This window comes from Rattus rattus, chromosome X (genome assembly GCF_011064425.1).
Source record: "Rattus rattus isolate New Zealand chromosome X, Rrattus_CSIRO_v1, whole genome shotgun sequence".
Taxonomy (NCBI): domain Eukaryota; kingdom Metazoa; phylum Chordata; class Mammalia; order Rodentia; family Muridae; genus Rattus; species Rattus rattus.
In genome coordinates this window covers 37199404-37216534 of record NC_046172.1, presented here as the reverse complement: position 1 = coordinate 37216534, position 17131 = coordinate 37199404, and the positions used below count along the sequence as shown (strand labels likewise).

Here is a 17131-nt window from a genome sequence, read left to right as displayed (position 1 = left end):
AATGTCTTCCTTCTTCACAAGGCTCTTTGTGTTCTGTTAGTCTTTGATTTTTGCCAGCAATCCCATTACTTGCCATCTGAGCAGGACCCTGATTGAGATCTAACTCTGTATGCCTGTTTTCGTGACAAATTGAGCCACCAAAAACACCCAAAGCTCAAAAGAAATGCATATTCACACTTTTCTATCTAGCTGCCTTCTAATCTAGAACTGTGTAGCAGAAACTGAGCCAAAGGAACACAGAACCAAAGCTGTTTAACTGGAAGGGTTCAATACTTCCTGCTATTGTGTAGGGATCCTAGAACTGCTTTCGAAAACACTAATCTTGGACACTAGTTTTCAGAAATTCTTAACCACTATCATTTTTATGATCATACAAATTAGTGGGTTTGGGAATATAGGTCAATGTAATGAGTAATTAAAGTTCATAGATCTAAGAAAATTGTCTTTTCCCTTCGCATTTAAAGGCTCATTTTCAGTTCCTGAGAAAAGCATTTGCTTATGTATTTCTAGTTGAAAGACTAGTATTGTGTCCTATAGAAGAACATTAGTTTAAAACAGTATCTCACCAGATACATGTGAAGTCACTGGATTTGCTCGTGACAAAGTTGCTTGTTTGTCACTTTTTAAAGTTGCAATCTTGTTAAGAAACCAAGAGTTTTGCTTCCTCTTGATTAGCAGAATGACCCACTTAGTTTTACTTCAAGGGATATTTTGTGTGGGATGAGGTCATTGGGGACATGATGTTTTTCCTGATTGTGTTTCATAAACCGACCTTCACATTTTACTTGCACAATTGACTTATTCATTGTATGTACCAGTTTCATTCTTTCCTTCCTTCCTTCCTTCCTTCCCTCCTTCCTTCCTTCCTTCCCAAGTCATCCCCGAACCCTTTGGTGCTATGGATGAAACCTGGGGTACTCCAAACACCAGGCAACCTCTCCTATTCATGTTTACCTGCACCTGAGAACTGTTGGATAGGTATTTTTATTTTACATATTATTTTTGTTGTAAAAGTAACGAGGAAGACAGAACTAGTAAAAATGCTCACACTGAATATTCAAATCAAAGAGTAGTTTATTTTTTTAAAAAAGAATCAAAACAGAAACTCTAAGTACCAGTGTGTACATTGTACACATTTAAATGACTCACAAGAATGAAGTTTTGTTTTTCATATATAAAGATGATACCACCTTGTTCTTCATCAAAAGATGTTCAAGAATTCTGCCTCCAAACCACATACATGACTGCCATTTTAAACAGACCGAATTTCAAACATGCAACAACGCCACTGGTAATAAAGCTTTGGAATGGATGCTCACTCTATTATTTCACTACAAACGAGATAGAAAGCAAGAGAAGTTGAGAATTTATTCTAAAGCACAATGGAGGTGGTCATTGTCTATACCGGCACACCTCACTCCTCTGCTGCCATTTTTAGCAAGTATTCTTTGTCAATCTTGAATAGCCTCCATCCCTCTTCACTGGACAGATCCGAAGCACCTCTTCTTTTGTAGAAGTTGATAGATGGTTCATTCCACTCTGCTACCAAGAAGTGCATACTGCTGCAGCGACACTTCATAGCAACCTAGTACAAGCAAGAGAGAACATAAGCCCAGTAATATTTCACCCTCTTGCCAAGACCCAACTTTGATTCATTAATTACAATAGCCCAATAACTCTTACAAATTCAGAAGCCCAAATCTAGGATATCTGGTCCCAGCTCTAATCCCAGCACGGTAGGTGAAGACAAGCTTGAGGCCAGCCAAGGCTCATAGGGAATACTAGGTTATGCAGTGAAAAGCTGGTGAACATACCTGGCTTAGATTCTTCAAAATTTCTGATCCTATACCAAAGCCTAAAAGAAAGAAACACAAGTCAACTTAGTCATTTTAAGGCCATAGGGCTCCGATTCCTCTTTGCCTCTAATCCCCAAAGTCAACTGTACCTCGGTAATCACTCATCACAAAGAAGTCTTCAAGATACAGTAACTTGCCAATCCATGGGTCATAGGTAAAATAGTACATGGCAAAACCAACAATGCTGTGTCCTGTAATAAGAGGATCCCATGAGATGCAAGAAGAAAAACAACCCATTCAAGCTGTATCGGCAGAATCAGAAGCCTATTGTAGATTTTTAAGAAAATATATATGCATTCACCACCGCAACAAGTAGCCAGGAACTGGACTGCCTCCTTATGTTTATGTTAGTACAGTCCAGATGAACGATGAATGATCTCTCTGGTCTCAGACATGTACTTGCAAAAAGCACACATTAGAGATAGCTAAAGCTAGGCTACACCTGTTGACTGGCTAGTCTCCAGTCTGCTGAACTCACACTCAGGAAATGAGAACATTTTCATTACGTGCCAGAGCAAAAGGGCCACAGACTTAAAAACACACATATTATTCACATCCTAATGACATGCTGGTATGTTGGCTTGGCAAAAGTTGGGTTTACACAGCAGTTTAGAAGAGGAAATACTTTTAGTTCACCAACTCTTGCTTCCTTAAGGTCAGAATACCAGGCCAAAAGTACAATGTTTACTTTCAGAACTTGCCCTCCCACATATGAATTTTCAATTTACTTCCCCCAATCTTTAAGGCAGGAGAAATAGCAGTAACCAGAAACAGGTGTTACCTAACACCCACATACTTCTAAATCTTATCTCATGCCTCATGTGTTCTGATTATCTTCTAGCCTAAGGAACAGACACCAGAAGACTCAAGAAAGCACCCGCCCACAACTTCCCCTTTTAGCCGTCTTCTGACCAGTCAACAAGGGCCAGCAAAAAAAGTAAATACATAAATAAAAATAAAAATAATTAAAAACAGACTCCCTCATAAGGAGTGTCAATTCAATTCCAAATGGAGGCAAAGATTTCAAATTAAAGGCAATGGTTGCAAATTAAACTTTCTAGGCATTTTCTATTTCTTTGCAGACAGACAGGAAGCGAATATAAATTTCTGATCTACCGTGTTTTAAGTGTGTGATAATAGGACCTTACCTCATTTATCATGATCATCTACTTTATTGTGTAAAGGATCTTTTAGTTACCTCCCCGCCCATCCATGTACACAGAAGGGCCATGTACATGGCGAAGCTAGAGACTGTAACCTGAAGATTGGGACAAATTAAAGAAAAAAATGTGATTTAACACAATTACAAAAAAGAGGTTAGGTTAGGGTCAAACAAAAACCATTTTATGAAACGGAATTACAACAAATGACATTATACCTAATTTTTCCGGGTTTCTACAGCACTCTGATACTTGCGCAAACAGCTCTTGTAACCCGCCCTATTATAAAGTACACTACATACATTTTTTCCCTCAGTCATTTGCATACTGGCTGGCTGTTATTTCCAGCCAGCTCCTCAGTAACCTCTGCCCATGTAGTCACGGGTTCTGCAAAGTAGGCTCTATGGTTTTGATACAGCATTAGTTCTCTCTGGCTTCTGGACAGGGAGAAGGGGTTACCTTCAGGGGTCCAGTGCTCTTTAGGCACTTCTGCAACCAGGCAGTGGTAGAAGGGGTGCTCTCCAAAACCATCCTCTAAGAGATCTGTAAGATGGGGGAGGCAGAAACGGTGTTGAGTTGACCTTTGGAGATGCGGGGAAACAGATACCTTGTCCCCCCTCCCTTCTCCCCCGCCACGCCTTTGTTACCTTTCTCAGTTAAAACTACTTGATCTTCCATGTATTCATATTTCGCCAGTTCCTGGGGACGACACATATAAAAGAAAGCACAATGAAACTCCTGGCCAACCTGGCCAGCTCACAGGAGGGGAAATGGGGCAGGCGGGGTCGAGCGGTGACTGAGTTCTGCCTGGCGCAGCACTGCTGAGTCTGACCCGGGCTGGGGTTAGCAGGCCAAGAAAGGGGAATTTACTGGTCTGGCAGCGTCTCAAAACTGAAGATGAGGATTTCCCCGGGAAACGGAGCCTCCCCTATCCTCTGCCCTAGGGAGATCCCGGACTTTTCCCTACCTTGATCAGTCGCAGGATGTCACTGCAGTCAGAGGCAGTGGCTGGACGGATCTTAAATTTAGCCATTTTCGTCTTTTGCTTTTCTTCCCTTTGCGCACCAGGCCCCTGTACTTGAACAGCAGGAGGAGGTGGTTCCTCATTCGTTTCCCGGGAGCGTCCTCTTCTCAGTCAGGCTGGCACCATGACCCGGCGAACCTCAGTAGAAGACAGAAAACTGGCAGACTTATTCTGGGGAGCTGCGCAGCTAAACAGTGGCAAGACAGTGCCTTTTAAGTCCGCGGAAGCTCCTCCCCGGACTAAGAGACGTAGAGATCGCGACCAGTAAAGATGCAAGCCTGAGGAAGCACCGCCCTCTGTTCCAGACATCGCCCTCTTCTGGGCTTTCTCGTGACACCATGACGCAAACCTGGAGGGCGGGTTAGGGCGATGTGCGCAGCTGCCTTCTTTAGCCTCGTGTCCTCTAGCGGCGCCTTGGACCTTCCCAGGCATTTGAATATAGCTTGTCCCCAGTAACCTTCATAAATAGAAAATGTGGATTGCCTCTGTGACCCCGACATTGAGAAAAGCAAACTCAGGAAGCCCAACTTTAGGGTATGATAGAAAGATAAGAGCAGCCATTCCCAAAGTGTGGTCTGGAGGCATAATTTTCCTTTCCCCTCTTGTAATTTTCCACAGGCAGTTCATTGAGATGTAGTGAGTCACCGTTTTCATGACTAAAGAAAGGTGTGGGTTTGAATCTTATTTGGATTTTGAGACAGGGTCTCTTTGTGTAGTCTTGGCCATCCTGGAACTCACTATGTTTCAACAGGCTGTCCTAGAATTCACAAATCACGTAGATCTGCCTGCCTCAGTCTGCCCAGTGCTAGAATTAAAAATGTTCACCACAGCCTTCTTGTATTTTCTAAGGTCAGTTCTTAGGATTCCTTGATTGCTTTCCTTCTAGCTCAGTGGTTCTCAACCTGTGGGTCACAACCCCTTTGGAGTCCCATATCAGATAACCTATATATCAGATATTTACATTACAATTCATAACAATATAACAGCAGCAATATTACAGTTATAAAGTAGAAATGAAATAATATTATGGTGGAGGGTCACCACAACAGGAGAAACTGTATTAAATGATTGAAGTATTAGGAAGGTTGAGAACCAGTGTTGCGATGGCTAGATTTAAAATGTTTTCTTCCTTCCCTCCTTCCTTTCTTTCTTTCATTTATGTGTTTATTTTTTGAAACAGGGTTTCTCTGTGTAAACTCATCTGTCTTGTAACTACACCAGACTGGCCTGTAACTCAGAGATCCTCCTGCCTCTGACCCCAACCACCTGGCAATGTTTACTTTCTTAGACCCCTTCATTTCCTTCTTAAAACTCTGTTCTTCCCTGTCGACTTTCCTTCTGAAGGAGAGAAATACTCGATCATTCCCTTCAATGATGTATGTCATCTTACATTATTGAAAGGTTTATTTCACTGCTTATAGATTTTGAGATTTTGAGGTTTGGAAGTTTTCTTTCCGCACACTGATATCTGACTATCTCCTGGCTTCCTTTGCTATCAGAAGCTGTGGTGGCACTTAACTTGCTCCAGTCCATGTGTGTCTTTTGTTTCCTTTTAACTTTTTATTTTGAAATAATTCTAAACGAACTGAACGTGTCATGATATCATTACTCCAATGATTACAGGATGCGTGGCTCTGTGTTATGTTTTCTACCATTTTTAAAGGTAAGGAAACTTGAATACACTAAATTTTAGATGCCCAGAGATAAAAATATTTGGAAGCATTTGGGTTTGCCTGTTCCTGGTCATACCCATTGGAAAAGTAAGTATTCATATCTCTGGGGAATGACCTTTCTTTAACTATGGACTTTCCTGGACACATCCTTTGAGTGCCCTGCTTCCATTACCTTTCCTGGATTCTATAATCAGTCAAAAGAGTTATTTTCTTTTTTGTAATGAGATAAAGTATCAGATAGTCTTCAGCATCCGGTCTGTACAGTGAGGGGTTGGACTACTACCACATGGCCACTCCTAATATTTAGTAAGTGACTTGGCCTTTATTAACTAGTAATATCCTGTATGTAGAAATGAAAGCAGAAAAGCATTTTCTGTTACCCCTCCTACTCTCCCATGACTCAATGCCTTAGTGAGTCACTATGAGAACTTATGCAATGTTTTTTCACAAAGAGCTTTAAAAATAGTACCAATTCTACCTGAATTACTGCCAGTGGTGTCTTTCCTGACATGGGTGACCAGGCCCTTCCCTTCATTTCTTCTGTTTAGAATGCTAGAGCACTCACAGGAGTTTGTCACATATTTACTGATAGCAATATATTCAATTTCTGTGACTCAACACCAAGAATAACTTCCCAAAGAAGCAAAACTAAAGTCGTTTTTCTATTTAGGTTTCTTAGTGTTTTAGAATCGTGATTGAACCTAGCATTTGACAAACTTTTATTTGGTTAATGAGTCACCATTTCAACTTGTTGAATCTTATGCGAGGTATTTGGGGATTATAAAAGGTCACTAAGTGTTACAACCAGCCTTAAAGTGTACAGTTTACTTTTAGAGATGTGTTTGTAGTTTATTATAGTGTATTTGACTCTATGAAAAGGGGAATTCCAATCACTGAGATGAACAGATGAGGAGAGTGAAAGGAAGAAAAATAGCCAAAGTAGTGGTTTTATTCTTTGCCTTGTTTCATGGTTACACAAAGTTCAGTGCCCCAAAGATTTTTATGATATTTCATGTAGACCATGTCACCAGATGTACCAGAAGTCAGTTATTTGAAAACAGGTTGTTCTATGTCATTCCTTTTGTATTGTTTATCGGTTACATCCTAGAAAGTCACCTCACAGAAAGTTACCACACACTCAGTTGTTTAAAATAACACATATTTATTATTGCAGAATATATGGGTCATGAGTCCAGGCATGACTTCACTGAATCTTTTGTTAATTGTGTCAGGTAGGCTATATTCTGACATAGAACAAATCCAAGTTCATTCTAATTACTGACCTTGACAGTAATCCTCCTCCCATCTATCACTCCTCCGGGCCCCCACCCCTGTTTTTGTGAGAGATGAGGTTTCTCTGTAGGCCTGGCTGCCCTGTAATTCAGCCTGTACAATTAGGCTGGCCTCCAACTCACAGAGAGATTCTCCTGCCTGCCTTTGTCCTCTGCCTCTGCTTCACAAATGTTTCTGCTTTAACGGGCGTAGTACTACCACTGCCTGCATCATCTCTGTGTTAAAGATTTATTTGTAAGTAGAGGTATGCCTGTATATATGTGCATATGTGTGCGCCGCATGCATGCTTGTGAGTGAATGTAGGTGCCTGAGAAAGCAAGAAGAGGTCATTAGATAACCTAGAGCAGTGTTTCTCAGTCTGTGGGTCGTTGCCCACCTGGAGTAGCATATCAGATTTTCTTTTCTTTTTTTCGGAGCTGGGGACCTAACCCAAGGCCTTGCGCTTGCTAGGCAAGCGCTCTACCACTGAGCTGAATCCCCAACCCCGCATATCAGATATTTACAGTCATGAAGTAGCAATGAAATAATTTTATGATTTGGGGTCACAACAGCATTAGGAACTTTATTGAAGCGTAAAAGCGTTAGGAAGTTTGGGAACATTGCTCCAGAGCTAGAGTTTCAGGTGGTTGTGTCCTGCCTGATGTGGGATCTGAGAACAGAGCTCTGGTTTTTTGCAAGAGCGGCAAGTACTATGTATTAAGTGCTGTACCATCTCTCCAGGCCAGGCAGTATGCATTTCTTGATTGCAGGCCCTGACTTCTTGCTGTCTATCAGGTGAGGCTCTTACAAGCTGCCTAGAGTTAATAGAGAGTGCCTTTATTTCTTAGCATATGATCTTACCTAACATGATCATTCATAAGCCAGGAAAGTCTCTTGAAGAGCTACTTAGACAGTTTTTTTTAATTCTGAGTAAAAGTACCTTACATAAAATTTGTTATTTTAATCATTTTTAGTTTCGGTTTGTTTTGAGACAAAGTCTTTGTGTGACCTCAAACTCATAGTGCTCTTGCCCCAGACTCCCAAGCGCAGGAACTAAAGTTGTTAAACACAATGATGCCCAGCTTTCCCTTAGCTATTTTAAGTGTATAATGTAATATCAAATGAAATACTCCAGAACGTGCTCATTTTTCACATCTTTCACTTAATTTGGTATCCAGGAATAATAGCTCCCCCTTTCTCTTCTCCCAACCTGCTCCTTTTAGTCATAGTCTACTTTTCATTTTTAAGAGTTTGAATTGCTTTCAAAAGATTGTGTAAATACAATCAAACAAAATTTATTTATTTAACCACTGGCTTATTTTACTTAACAGAATGCCCCCAAGGTTCAGCCCCTGTTTCAACATAGGACAGATTACTTTTCTTTAAAAAGGAGCAATAATCCTTCCTATATAGTCCTGTGTTGTCCAGGCTGATCTCAAACTCTTGACAACCCTCCTGCCTTAGCCTCATGACTATTGAGATTATAAGACACCATTCTTGGCTTTAAATTGTTCTTGACTTTTTTTTAACAAAGAAGTGAGATTGTAGGGCTTGGGGATTTAGCTCAGTGGTAGCGCGCTTGCTTCAAAACCTGAGGCCCCTGGGTTGGGTCCTCAGCTCCAAAAAAAAAAAAAAAAAAAAAAAAAAAAAAAAGTGAGATTGTTTCACCATATAGTGGTTGAAATGTTAACATTTTTGGGATCTACCACTGTTTTTTCCATGCTTTACAAATGTTTATTCCCATCAATGCTGTATAAAACTTCCAGTCTCTCCATATTCTTTACTATTTGTCATTTTCTGATTCTTTCCTTTTTGATAGTGTTGTCTACAGGTATGCAAATATATTCTTCTACTGCACAGTTTGCCTTTTCATTCTTGTTTCTGTTATTTGAAGTTTTGTAGTTTGATTTGTGATTGTCTCTTTGTGTTTCTCTGACACATTAGATTAGCCTTACATAATGTGCCATATTTGTGAGGATGGCATCTTATCACCTATACCAAACTATACTAGTTGGAAGTAAGTCACAGGTCCCAGCAACATGAAGGAAGAGTGGAGCACACAAAGGCAAAAGTACCAGGAAGCAGAGTCACAGAGACTACTGCTGAATCCACATGACCATGTTTAGAAAAGGCAGTAAAAGACCAATATTTAGTTAACTTGTAACAGATACTTAATCAGGTCTCATTGTGCTTTTGAATATGATTTACATCTGGAATCTGTTAGTGCTTTAAGAAGTTAAAAAAAAACAGGGCAGGGATATAGCTCATTGGTAGAATGATTGCCTTGTAAGCCTGAAGCCCCAGTCAAGGTCAGAGGCTAGGGTGATGGTTCAGTCACAAAAGTGATGCTTCACAAACATGAATACCTAAGTGTGGTCCTAATCACCTATGTAAAAAAAAAAAAAAAAAAAAAAACCCTCACAGGGCATGGATCTGTAATCTCAGTTTCAGTAGAGACAGGATAATCCCCAGTGCTTCCTGGCCAGTTAGTCTAGCCCAATTAGTGCCCTCCAGATGCAGTGAGAGACACTGACTGAAAACATAAGGTGAAGAGTGAGAAAGACAAGCGATACCAACTTTTGCCACCTGCCCCTCTATACACACACACACACACACACACACACACACACACACTTTACAAGCAATGTAACTTCTGAGGTAAACTAATACAGCCCCCTCAAGTGAATCTTGGTAGCCTTAAAAAGAAAGGAGAGACACCACGTAGACATAGAAATATGCATGCATTTATGCCACAGTACAAGACAGTCAATAGAGCCCCTTGCCAGAACCTGTCATGTTGTTTGAATTTCTAGCCTAGACATCTGTGAACTAAATAAGTCTTTTTCCTTATAAATTAACCTGTCTCCAGTATTTCATTAGCACAATTCTTACTTTCTAAAGACTTACAGTTCAATAATTGAAGCTCTTAAGATTCTAGTTGTGGGGAGAAGGGATGCAGCCTCCCAAGGAAAATACCAGTTACAATTAGAACTATGGTGCAGGACAGTGTGTAATGCAGCCAGTGTGACTTATCTCTCGTCGGATCATGCCTCCTGATGTGATGTCCTAAGGGGAGATTATTGCACATCCATCAATTCAAGAGATCAAGGTTCTAACTCCTCATAAATATGCAGGAGATCTGAAAAGTGCAATCAACTACCTTAGGCCTCCTAAAAATATCAGCACTTTGAATCTGGGTATGGAAGTTACCTAATAAGAAGATCATAGAAAATAATTGCCTGTTAGTACTCAAAGTGTAAGACACCCCCACTTTTCCCTATGGCCTCTGGGTATATGTAACAGATTTCAAAGTTCAGAGTACAGCTTACCAGTCTTTGTACCATTTGCAAACTGGCAATTAAGTGTTAAGAGAGAATTCAAGAAAATAGAGGATACTTCAAAGGGAAAATGCAAGAGAGTAAACTCCGTCCAAGTAGCCTCATGTTTGTCTAAGCAACTAGGAGTGGTTTTATGTTTTGCCCCAGTGTACATGATGTTTGGCAGAGTTTGCTAGCCAGCACAAAGGTTATTGCCTGAGAACTCATTCTGGAAGTGGAGTACTTGGGAGTGAGTCATTTCTCTTGGAAAGATGTTATAGTTAAAACACACAGGGAAGAAGAAGAAAGGGAACCAATGACCTTAAAACTGACAAAACTGGAACGTTTAAATGTCTCCTTCAAAAATTTGATATATGGGTTGGGGATTTAGCTTAGTGGTAGAGCACTTGCCTAGCAAACGCAAGGCCCTGGGTTCGTCCCCAGCTCCGAAAAATAGAAAAGAGAAAAAAAAATTTGATATATATATATATATATATACATATATTGCAGCAAAAAAATATGTGCATGTAGTATATTTCATTCATTCATTCATTCATTCATTCATTCATTTGTGATACTGAAATCAAACCCAGTCCTTTTGCCTACTGGAGAACCTTACTACTGAGCTACACACATATCCAGCAAATAAAACTTCATACTGCTTGTCATAAGTGACATGCATTGCTTAAAGATGTGATTTGTTTTTTTTTTTTTACATTTATCTTTTCCCTTTCTTTCCTCCAAACCCTCCCATATACCCTTACCCACTCTTCAAATTCATGGTTTCTTTTTACATTAATTGATATTCAGTGCTCACTCACACAGGACAGAGCACACACAGAACCTACTCAGTCTGTATAATGTTACTTGAATGCATGTTCTCAGGGCAGAACACTGGGTATTGGGTGTCCTAGTCTCTGGGGAAGAGTATTTTTCCTGCTCTCGGCATTCCTTAATGGTCTGTAATTCTTTATGTAGGGTTGGGGCCTCAAAAGCTTTTCCCTGCACACTTCGGCATGAGTGTTGGTATTCTTCCTGTTTAGCTCATGTTTAAGTAGCCATGTTGCTAAGACCTTATGGGTGTAGCTTTTTTTTTTTTTTTTTTTTTCGGGGCTGGGGACCGAACCCGGGGCCTTGCGCTTGCTAGGCAAGCATGCTACCACTGAGCAAAATCCCCAACCCCGTGGGTGTAGCTTTTGACAGCATTTGTGTCTTACTAGTAGACACAATCTCCCAGAAATCTCCCTGGCTCTTACAAGCTCCATCCCTTCCTTCAAAATATTCCATGAGCTTTATGTGCATGACTGTTTTGTAGATGTACCAGTTGTGACTGGGTTCTGCACCTCTGAATTTAGCTTTGATGTAATTTTCTGTATTTTTCTTCATCTTTTGCAAAGAGAAATTTCTTTAATGAGTGGGTGATGGTTTGAATAAGAATGACTTGGCCCTTATATTGAATGTTTACTTCCCACTTAGTTTGTTAAATCTTTTTTGATTTATGTATTTACCCATTTTATTCAGTAGTAAGTTGTTCAGTTTTTATAAGTTTGTAAATGTTCTGTTGTTTCTGTTGTTGATGATAATCCAGTTTTAATTCTTAATATCCAGTTTTAATCCATGGTGGTCATGGTGATAGAATACAAGGTGTTATTTCAATTTTCTTATCTATTGAGACTTGCTTTGTTTTCCAAATATGTGGTCAATTTTGTAGAATAGTTCCATTAGTAACTAAAAAGAAGGTATATTCTTTTGTGTTTGATGAAATGTTCTCTTAGTTCCATTTGGTTTATGACATTATTTAGCTCCAGTATTTCTGTTTAGTTTTTGTATAGATTATTTGTCTAAAAATTGCAATATCCTCTTGTGAATTTTTTTCTTTGAAGAGTATGTACTGTCTCTGATTAGTTTTGGTTTAAAATCTATTTTGTCAGATATTAAAATGGCTACTGTCTTGGTTAAGGTTTCATTGGTGTGAAGAAACATTATGACCATGGCAACTCTTTAAAGTTGTCATTTAATTGGGGCTGGCTTATATTTCAAAGGTTTAATCCACTATCATCATGGAAGAAAGCATGGCAGCATGCAGGGCAGCATGATGCTGGAGAAGAAGGAGAGAGTTTTACATCTCGATCTGCAGGCAGCAGAAGGAGACTGTCTTCTACACTGTGTGTAAGTTGAACATATATGAGACCTTATATGATGTCACTTCACAGTGACAAATTTCCTCCAGCAAAGCCATACCTCCTAATAGTGCTCCTCCCTATGGGCCAAGTATTCAAACACATGTGTCTGTGGGGTCCATACCTATCCAGACCACCACAACTACACTAGTTTGCTTCTTGAGGCTGTTTGCTTAGAATACCTTTTATCCTGAGGTAATGTTTATCCTTGATGATGATATATGGGTTTTGGATGCAACGGAAGGGTTGATTCTGTTTTCTACTCCAATGTGTTAGTCTGTATTTTTTTGTTGTTGTTGGAGAATTAAGGTCATTGATGTTGAAAGCGATCCATGAGCAGTGTTTATTGATTCCTGTTATTTTGTTGTAGCTGTGTGAGCTTTTTCTCCTTTCTTTTGATTCGCTGGTCTGAAATTGTTCCTGTGATTTTGGGAGGTTAGATAATTTCTTTGGGTTGAAATTTTCCTATTAGCACCTATGTGTGACTGGGTTTTAATGTGGAAATTTCTGGTTTCTTTGGAGCCTCAGTTGTGTCATGTGACGGTTTTCTGGACACTGTCTTAGGAGAGGATGTTTTGCTGGAGCTGACACTTGAGAAGGACCACGATGTTTAGAAACAATATAAATATAACCCCACAGACAGTTCACCTTGCAGTGCTTTGCTGGTCTTCGCTGATCTTCACTTGTGACTCCATAGAGAGAAATGCACTTCATGGTATTCCAGCTGCTTCTGCTGCTTCTGCAGACTCATGCCAGTTTGGCGGCCTCAAAGTTTTTGGATTGATCCACAGCTACTGATTCATGTTTGAGGTTTTGGACTGGACTGCTGATATTCTGACAACAAAGACTAGGATCACCCAAAAGAACTACTTCTAAACAGATCCACATCCCTCTTAATCTACTAACTATCCTTCTATCCTACCTTTGGTTGGTGGGCTAGAAGGGAGGTTGAACCCTTATTAACTCTTATTAAAGTGGATTTTGAAAAACCTAAGTCTCAGGGTTTGAGGATAGATAGTGCTTAAATTTGTTTTTATTATGTCTTTCTTTCTACATCTATTGTCATTGAAAGTTAGGCTGGGTATAGTAGTCTGGGCTAGCACCTGTAGTTTCTCAGAATTTGTAGAGCATCTGTACAGGCCCTTCTGGCATTTCAGAGTCTCCATTGAGAAATCAAGCATTATTCGAACAGGTCATTCCTTTTTATATGACCTGGTCTTTTTCCCTTGTAGCTTTTATTAAAATTTTAAAGTTTGTTTTATACATCTAGTGTTTGATTATTATGTGTCATGGGGAATTTCTTTCCTAATCCTAATTACTGGGTGTTCTGTATAATTCTTGAATCTTGATAGGTACTGCCTTCTTTAGGTTGGGAATTTTTTCTACTATGATTTTGTTATAAAAAAAATTCTGTACCTTTGACTGGGTTTCTTTTCCTTCCTCTATTTCAATTATTCATACATTTGGTCTTTTATATAGTATCCTAGATGTCCTGATGCTTTGTGCCTGGATATCTTTATATTTAATATTTTCTTTGACTGAGGTATTCATTATTTCTTCTACCTTGTCTTCAACACCTGAGATTCTCTCTTCCATGTCTTGTAATCTGTTGGCTAGGTTTTACTCTAAGGTTTTGATTTGACTTCCTAATCTTTTATTTCTAGTTGTATTTCAGCTGGCTTTTCTTTAGTGATTCTCCTTCTATTTATGCCTTAAATTGCTTTCATTATTTCATTCTATAATTTGTGTTTACACAGACTTCTTTGAGGATTTATTTACATTCTCTTTGAGGTCCTAGAACACATTTATAATTGTTACTTTCAAATCCTTTTCTTGTGCTTCAGCTATATTTCACTTTATTGACTAATATATTATGGTTATTTGATCCTGGTAGAAACAGATTTTCTTGACTGTTTATGTTTGTAGTTTTGCACTAGTGTCTGGGCATTTGGAGTTATGATGATTGAGGCAACCTAGGTGTTGTTATCTGTTCTTGTCTTTGTTGTATGGGTGTTCCATTCCTTGGTTTCTGTTGTCATCTCTGGATCTTTGAAATGCATAGTGGCTGTGGGATTTTAGAAGAGTGTTTCTGCAGGTCAATGGGTGACAGAGAAGAATAAAAATGGAATAGAAGAAAAAGAGCTAGTAGGATCCTGTTCATATCAAGAAGCAGGTCCCTGGTGATTTAGAGGTGTGGCAGGAGGAAGGAATCTTGAAAGTAGGCTGCAGTAGAACCAAGATTCTGTCTGGAGAAATAAGGATGAAATGTCTAGAGGGATCTCAGATCTGTTCCGAGAGTTAGAGTCTCTAGGGAATGAAGTTGAGGTGGGAAAAGTGTCACATGGCTACAGGGCTGAGGGTAACAATGGGAGCATAGTGAAAGTCACTTATCTGAGTCTCAGCCAGGTATGGCCACTAGGGATCCTTGGTAGAAAGTGTTTCTAGGTATCAGCTGCTGACACAACAGAGTGGGGATGGGCTAAAAGGGATTGATAAGAGGGCCTTCAGGAAAGACTTAAAAGTTGGGTCTGTGCCAAGATCTGGTGACATCCCCAGGCAATCTCTCTTGTATCTTTCAATACACTTTCATTACCATGTACTCTTAGTGCTTTAAGTATGATATACTTTTCAGATGTTCTTTTCTGGTCTTTTCTACTTAGCTTTGTATGTGCTGCTTTTATCTGTATGGGTGTGCCTTGGGGAAAGTTTGGGGAAATTTCCTTCTATGATTGCGCAGGTTTGAATAATAATGGACCCCATAGACTCATATACTTGAATGGAGAGTGAATTTTTTAAAAAAGATTAGAAGGTGTGGCCTTGCTGGTGGAAGTATGTCACTGGAGGTGGGTTTTGGAGGTTTAGAAAGCCCATGCCAAGTTCTCTCTCCCTGCTCTTCTCCCTCTCCCTCTCTCTCTGACTGCATATCAGAATGTAGTTCTCAGATTATGTCACACACCATGTGTACTGCCATGCTTTCTGTCCTGACTGCAAAAGTTGCCTTATGTCTCTTTGCAGCAACCAAACTGTGATTAAGATAATGATCATGGCATGCACCAGCTCTCTTTTTTCCCCAGCTAGAACCATGGAGGCTGTGCCAGAGCAGAAAAAAAGGTTGCTGCTGTGCCAGAAACCCTTAAGAAAAAGGTTGCTGCTGTGCCAGAAACTCTTTAGGAAAAAGAAAAGGAATTTCACAGAGTCGAAGGTGAATCACTTGAGGAAGACGTTCGCCCACACTATGAAAGGCAAAGAAGAAGCTCATCTATAAAAAGGCAAAGCATTATCTCAAGGAGTACAGGCAGATGGACCGGACTGAGATTTGGACAGTTAGGATGGCAAGGCCTTAAGAATCAAAGTTGGTGTTTGTCATCAGAATCCAAGGTATCACTGGAGTAAGCCACAAGGTAGTGCAGCTTCTTCATTTTCAACAGATCTTTAATAGCACCTTTGTTAAGTTCAACAAGGCTTCAATTAATATGCTGAGGATTGTGGAATCATACACTGCATGGGGATACCCCTTCCTGAAGTCAGTAAATGAGTTCATCAACAAGCAAAGCTATGGCAAAATCAATAAGAAGAAGAGTGTCTTGACAGATAATTCCTTGATTGCTCTTGGTAAATTTGGCATAATCTGCATGGAGGATCTAATTCATGAGATCTAAACAGTTGAGAAATCTGTCAAAGAAGCAAATAACTTCCTGTGGTCATTAACTATGACCATCATTCAAATTATCTCCCTTACAGGGTGGATTGAAGAAAAAGACAACTCACTTGGCAGAAGGAGGAGATGCTGGCAACAGGGAAACCCAGATAAACAGGCTTATTACAGGGATAAACTAAGATGTCATCCAGTGAACCCAAAGACTATACATAGATTGACCCATGGCTCCAACTGCATATGTAGCAGAGGATGGCCTTGTTGAGCACCAATGGGAGGAGAAGCCCTTGGTCCTGCCAAGGTTAGAACCCCAGTGCAGGGTAAGGTGTGGGGGCTGGTATGGGTGGAGGGTGGAGAGTGGAATACCCTTATAGAAGAATGGGAGGGGGAGGTGAAAGGGAGCTTATAGACAGGAAAACAGGAAAGGGAATAATATTTGAAATGTAAATAAAGAAATATCCAATAAAAAAGTTGGAGGAAAAGGAAAAAAACAGAATGATTGTTTTACAGAAAAGTATATTTGGCTATACAGAAAAACAGATCATATATTTATTAGTTCTAGCTTCAAAAAAATTAGGACATGAATTGTCAGTCTAAATAAGGGTAATCTACATGAACATTGTTTGGATACATAAAGGTTTCCCTTCAATCCTAGCAATCAGTGAAGATACAAATATGATAACCAGATCAATAGTATGTCTGTTTTTTCCTTCCAGTGCCCCTGATGTTGATTGTGGAGATTTCTGTCATCAACCAAGTGTAAAACATTCCTGTTTTTCTTCTAAATTCCTCTTCATCTCCCTATGGAAAACTGAAGCCCAAAGATGCTAATGTAGTGGTCTGTGGTCACACAGCTAGATAGTGGCAAAGTCAGAAATACAAGTAGTCTCCTGGCTTTTGCTTAATCAATCTTTTACTATATACCTGTGCAGTTCCAGCACTTATGTATCTCCTTGCAAAAAACATGGTAAGCATAAAATGAGCTATGATATCA

At 39.7% G+C, this 17131-nt stretch overlaps 1 protein-coding gene and 1 pseudogene across 3 annotated transcripts; one reads left to right on the top strand and one right to left on the bottom strand.

The window, feature by feature from the left end:
* Window positions 1-1056: 1056 nt before the first annotated feature.
* On the bottom strand, window positions 1057-4343 carry Sat1 (spermidine/spermine N1-acetyltransferase 1). Of its 3 annotated transcripts, XM_032889948.1 has the most exons (7): window positions 3984-4241; window positions 3664-3715; window positions 3476-3559; window positions 3005-3114; window positions 1946-2047; window positions 1815-1855; window positions 1057-1585 (listed from the first exon to the last, which is right to left on the bottom strand). In XM_032889948.1, exons 5-7 carry the CDS (start codon window positions 2022-2024, stop codon window positions 1415-1417), a joined length of 291 nt encoding a protein of 96 aa, XP_032745839.1. In that variant the 5' UTR covers window positions 2025-2047; window positions 3005-3114; window positions 3476-3559; window positions 3664-3715; window positions 3984-4241; the 3' UTR covers window positions 1057-1414. The 3 variants fall into 3 exon arrangements, with proteins under 3 accessions (XP_032745839.1, XP_032745837.1, XP_032745838.1); XM_032889946.1 differs by lacking the exon at window positions 3005-3114 and having other exon boundaries at window positions 3984-4343; XM_032889947.1 differs by having other exon boundaries at window positions 1946-3114.
* An 11483-nt stretch (window positions 4344-15826) lies between these two features.
* Window positions 15827-16319, top strand: LOC116888683 (annotated as a pseudogene).
* Window positions 16320-17131: the final 812 nt, after the last annotated feature.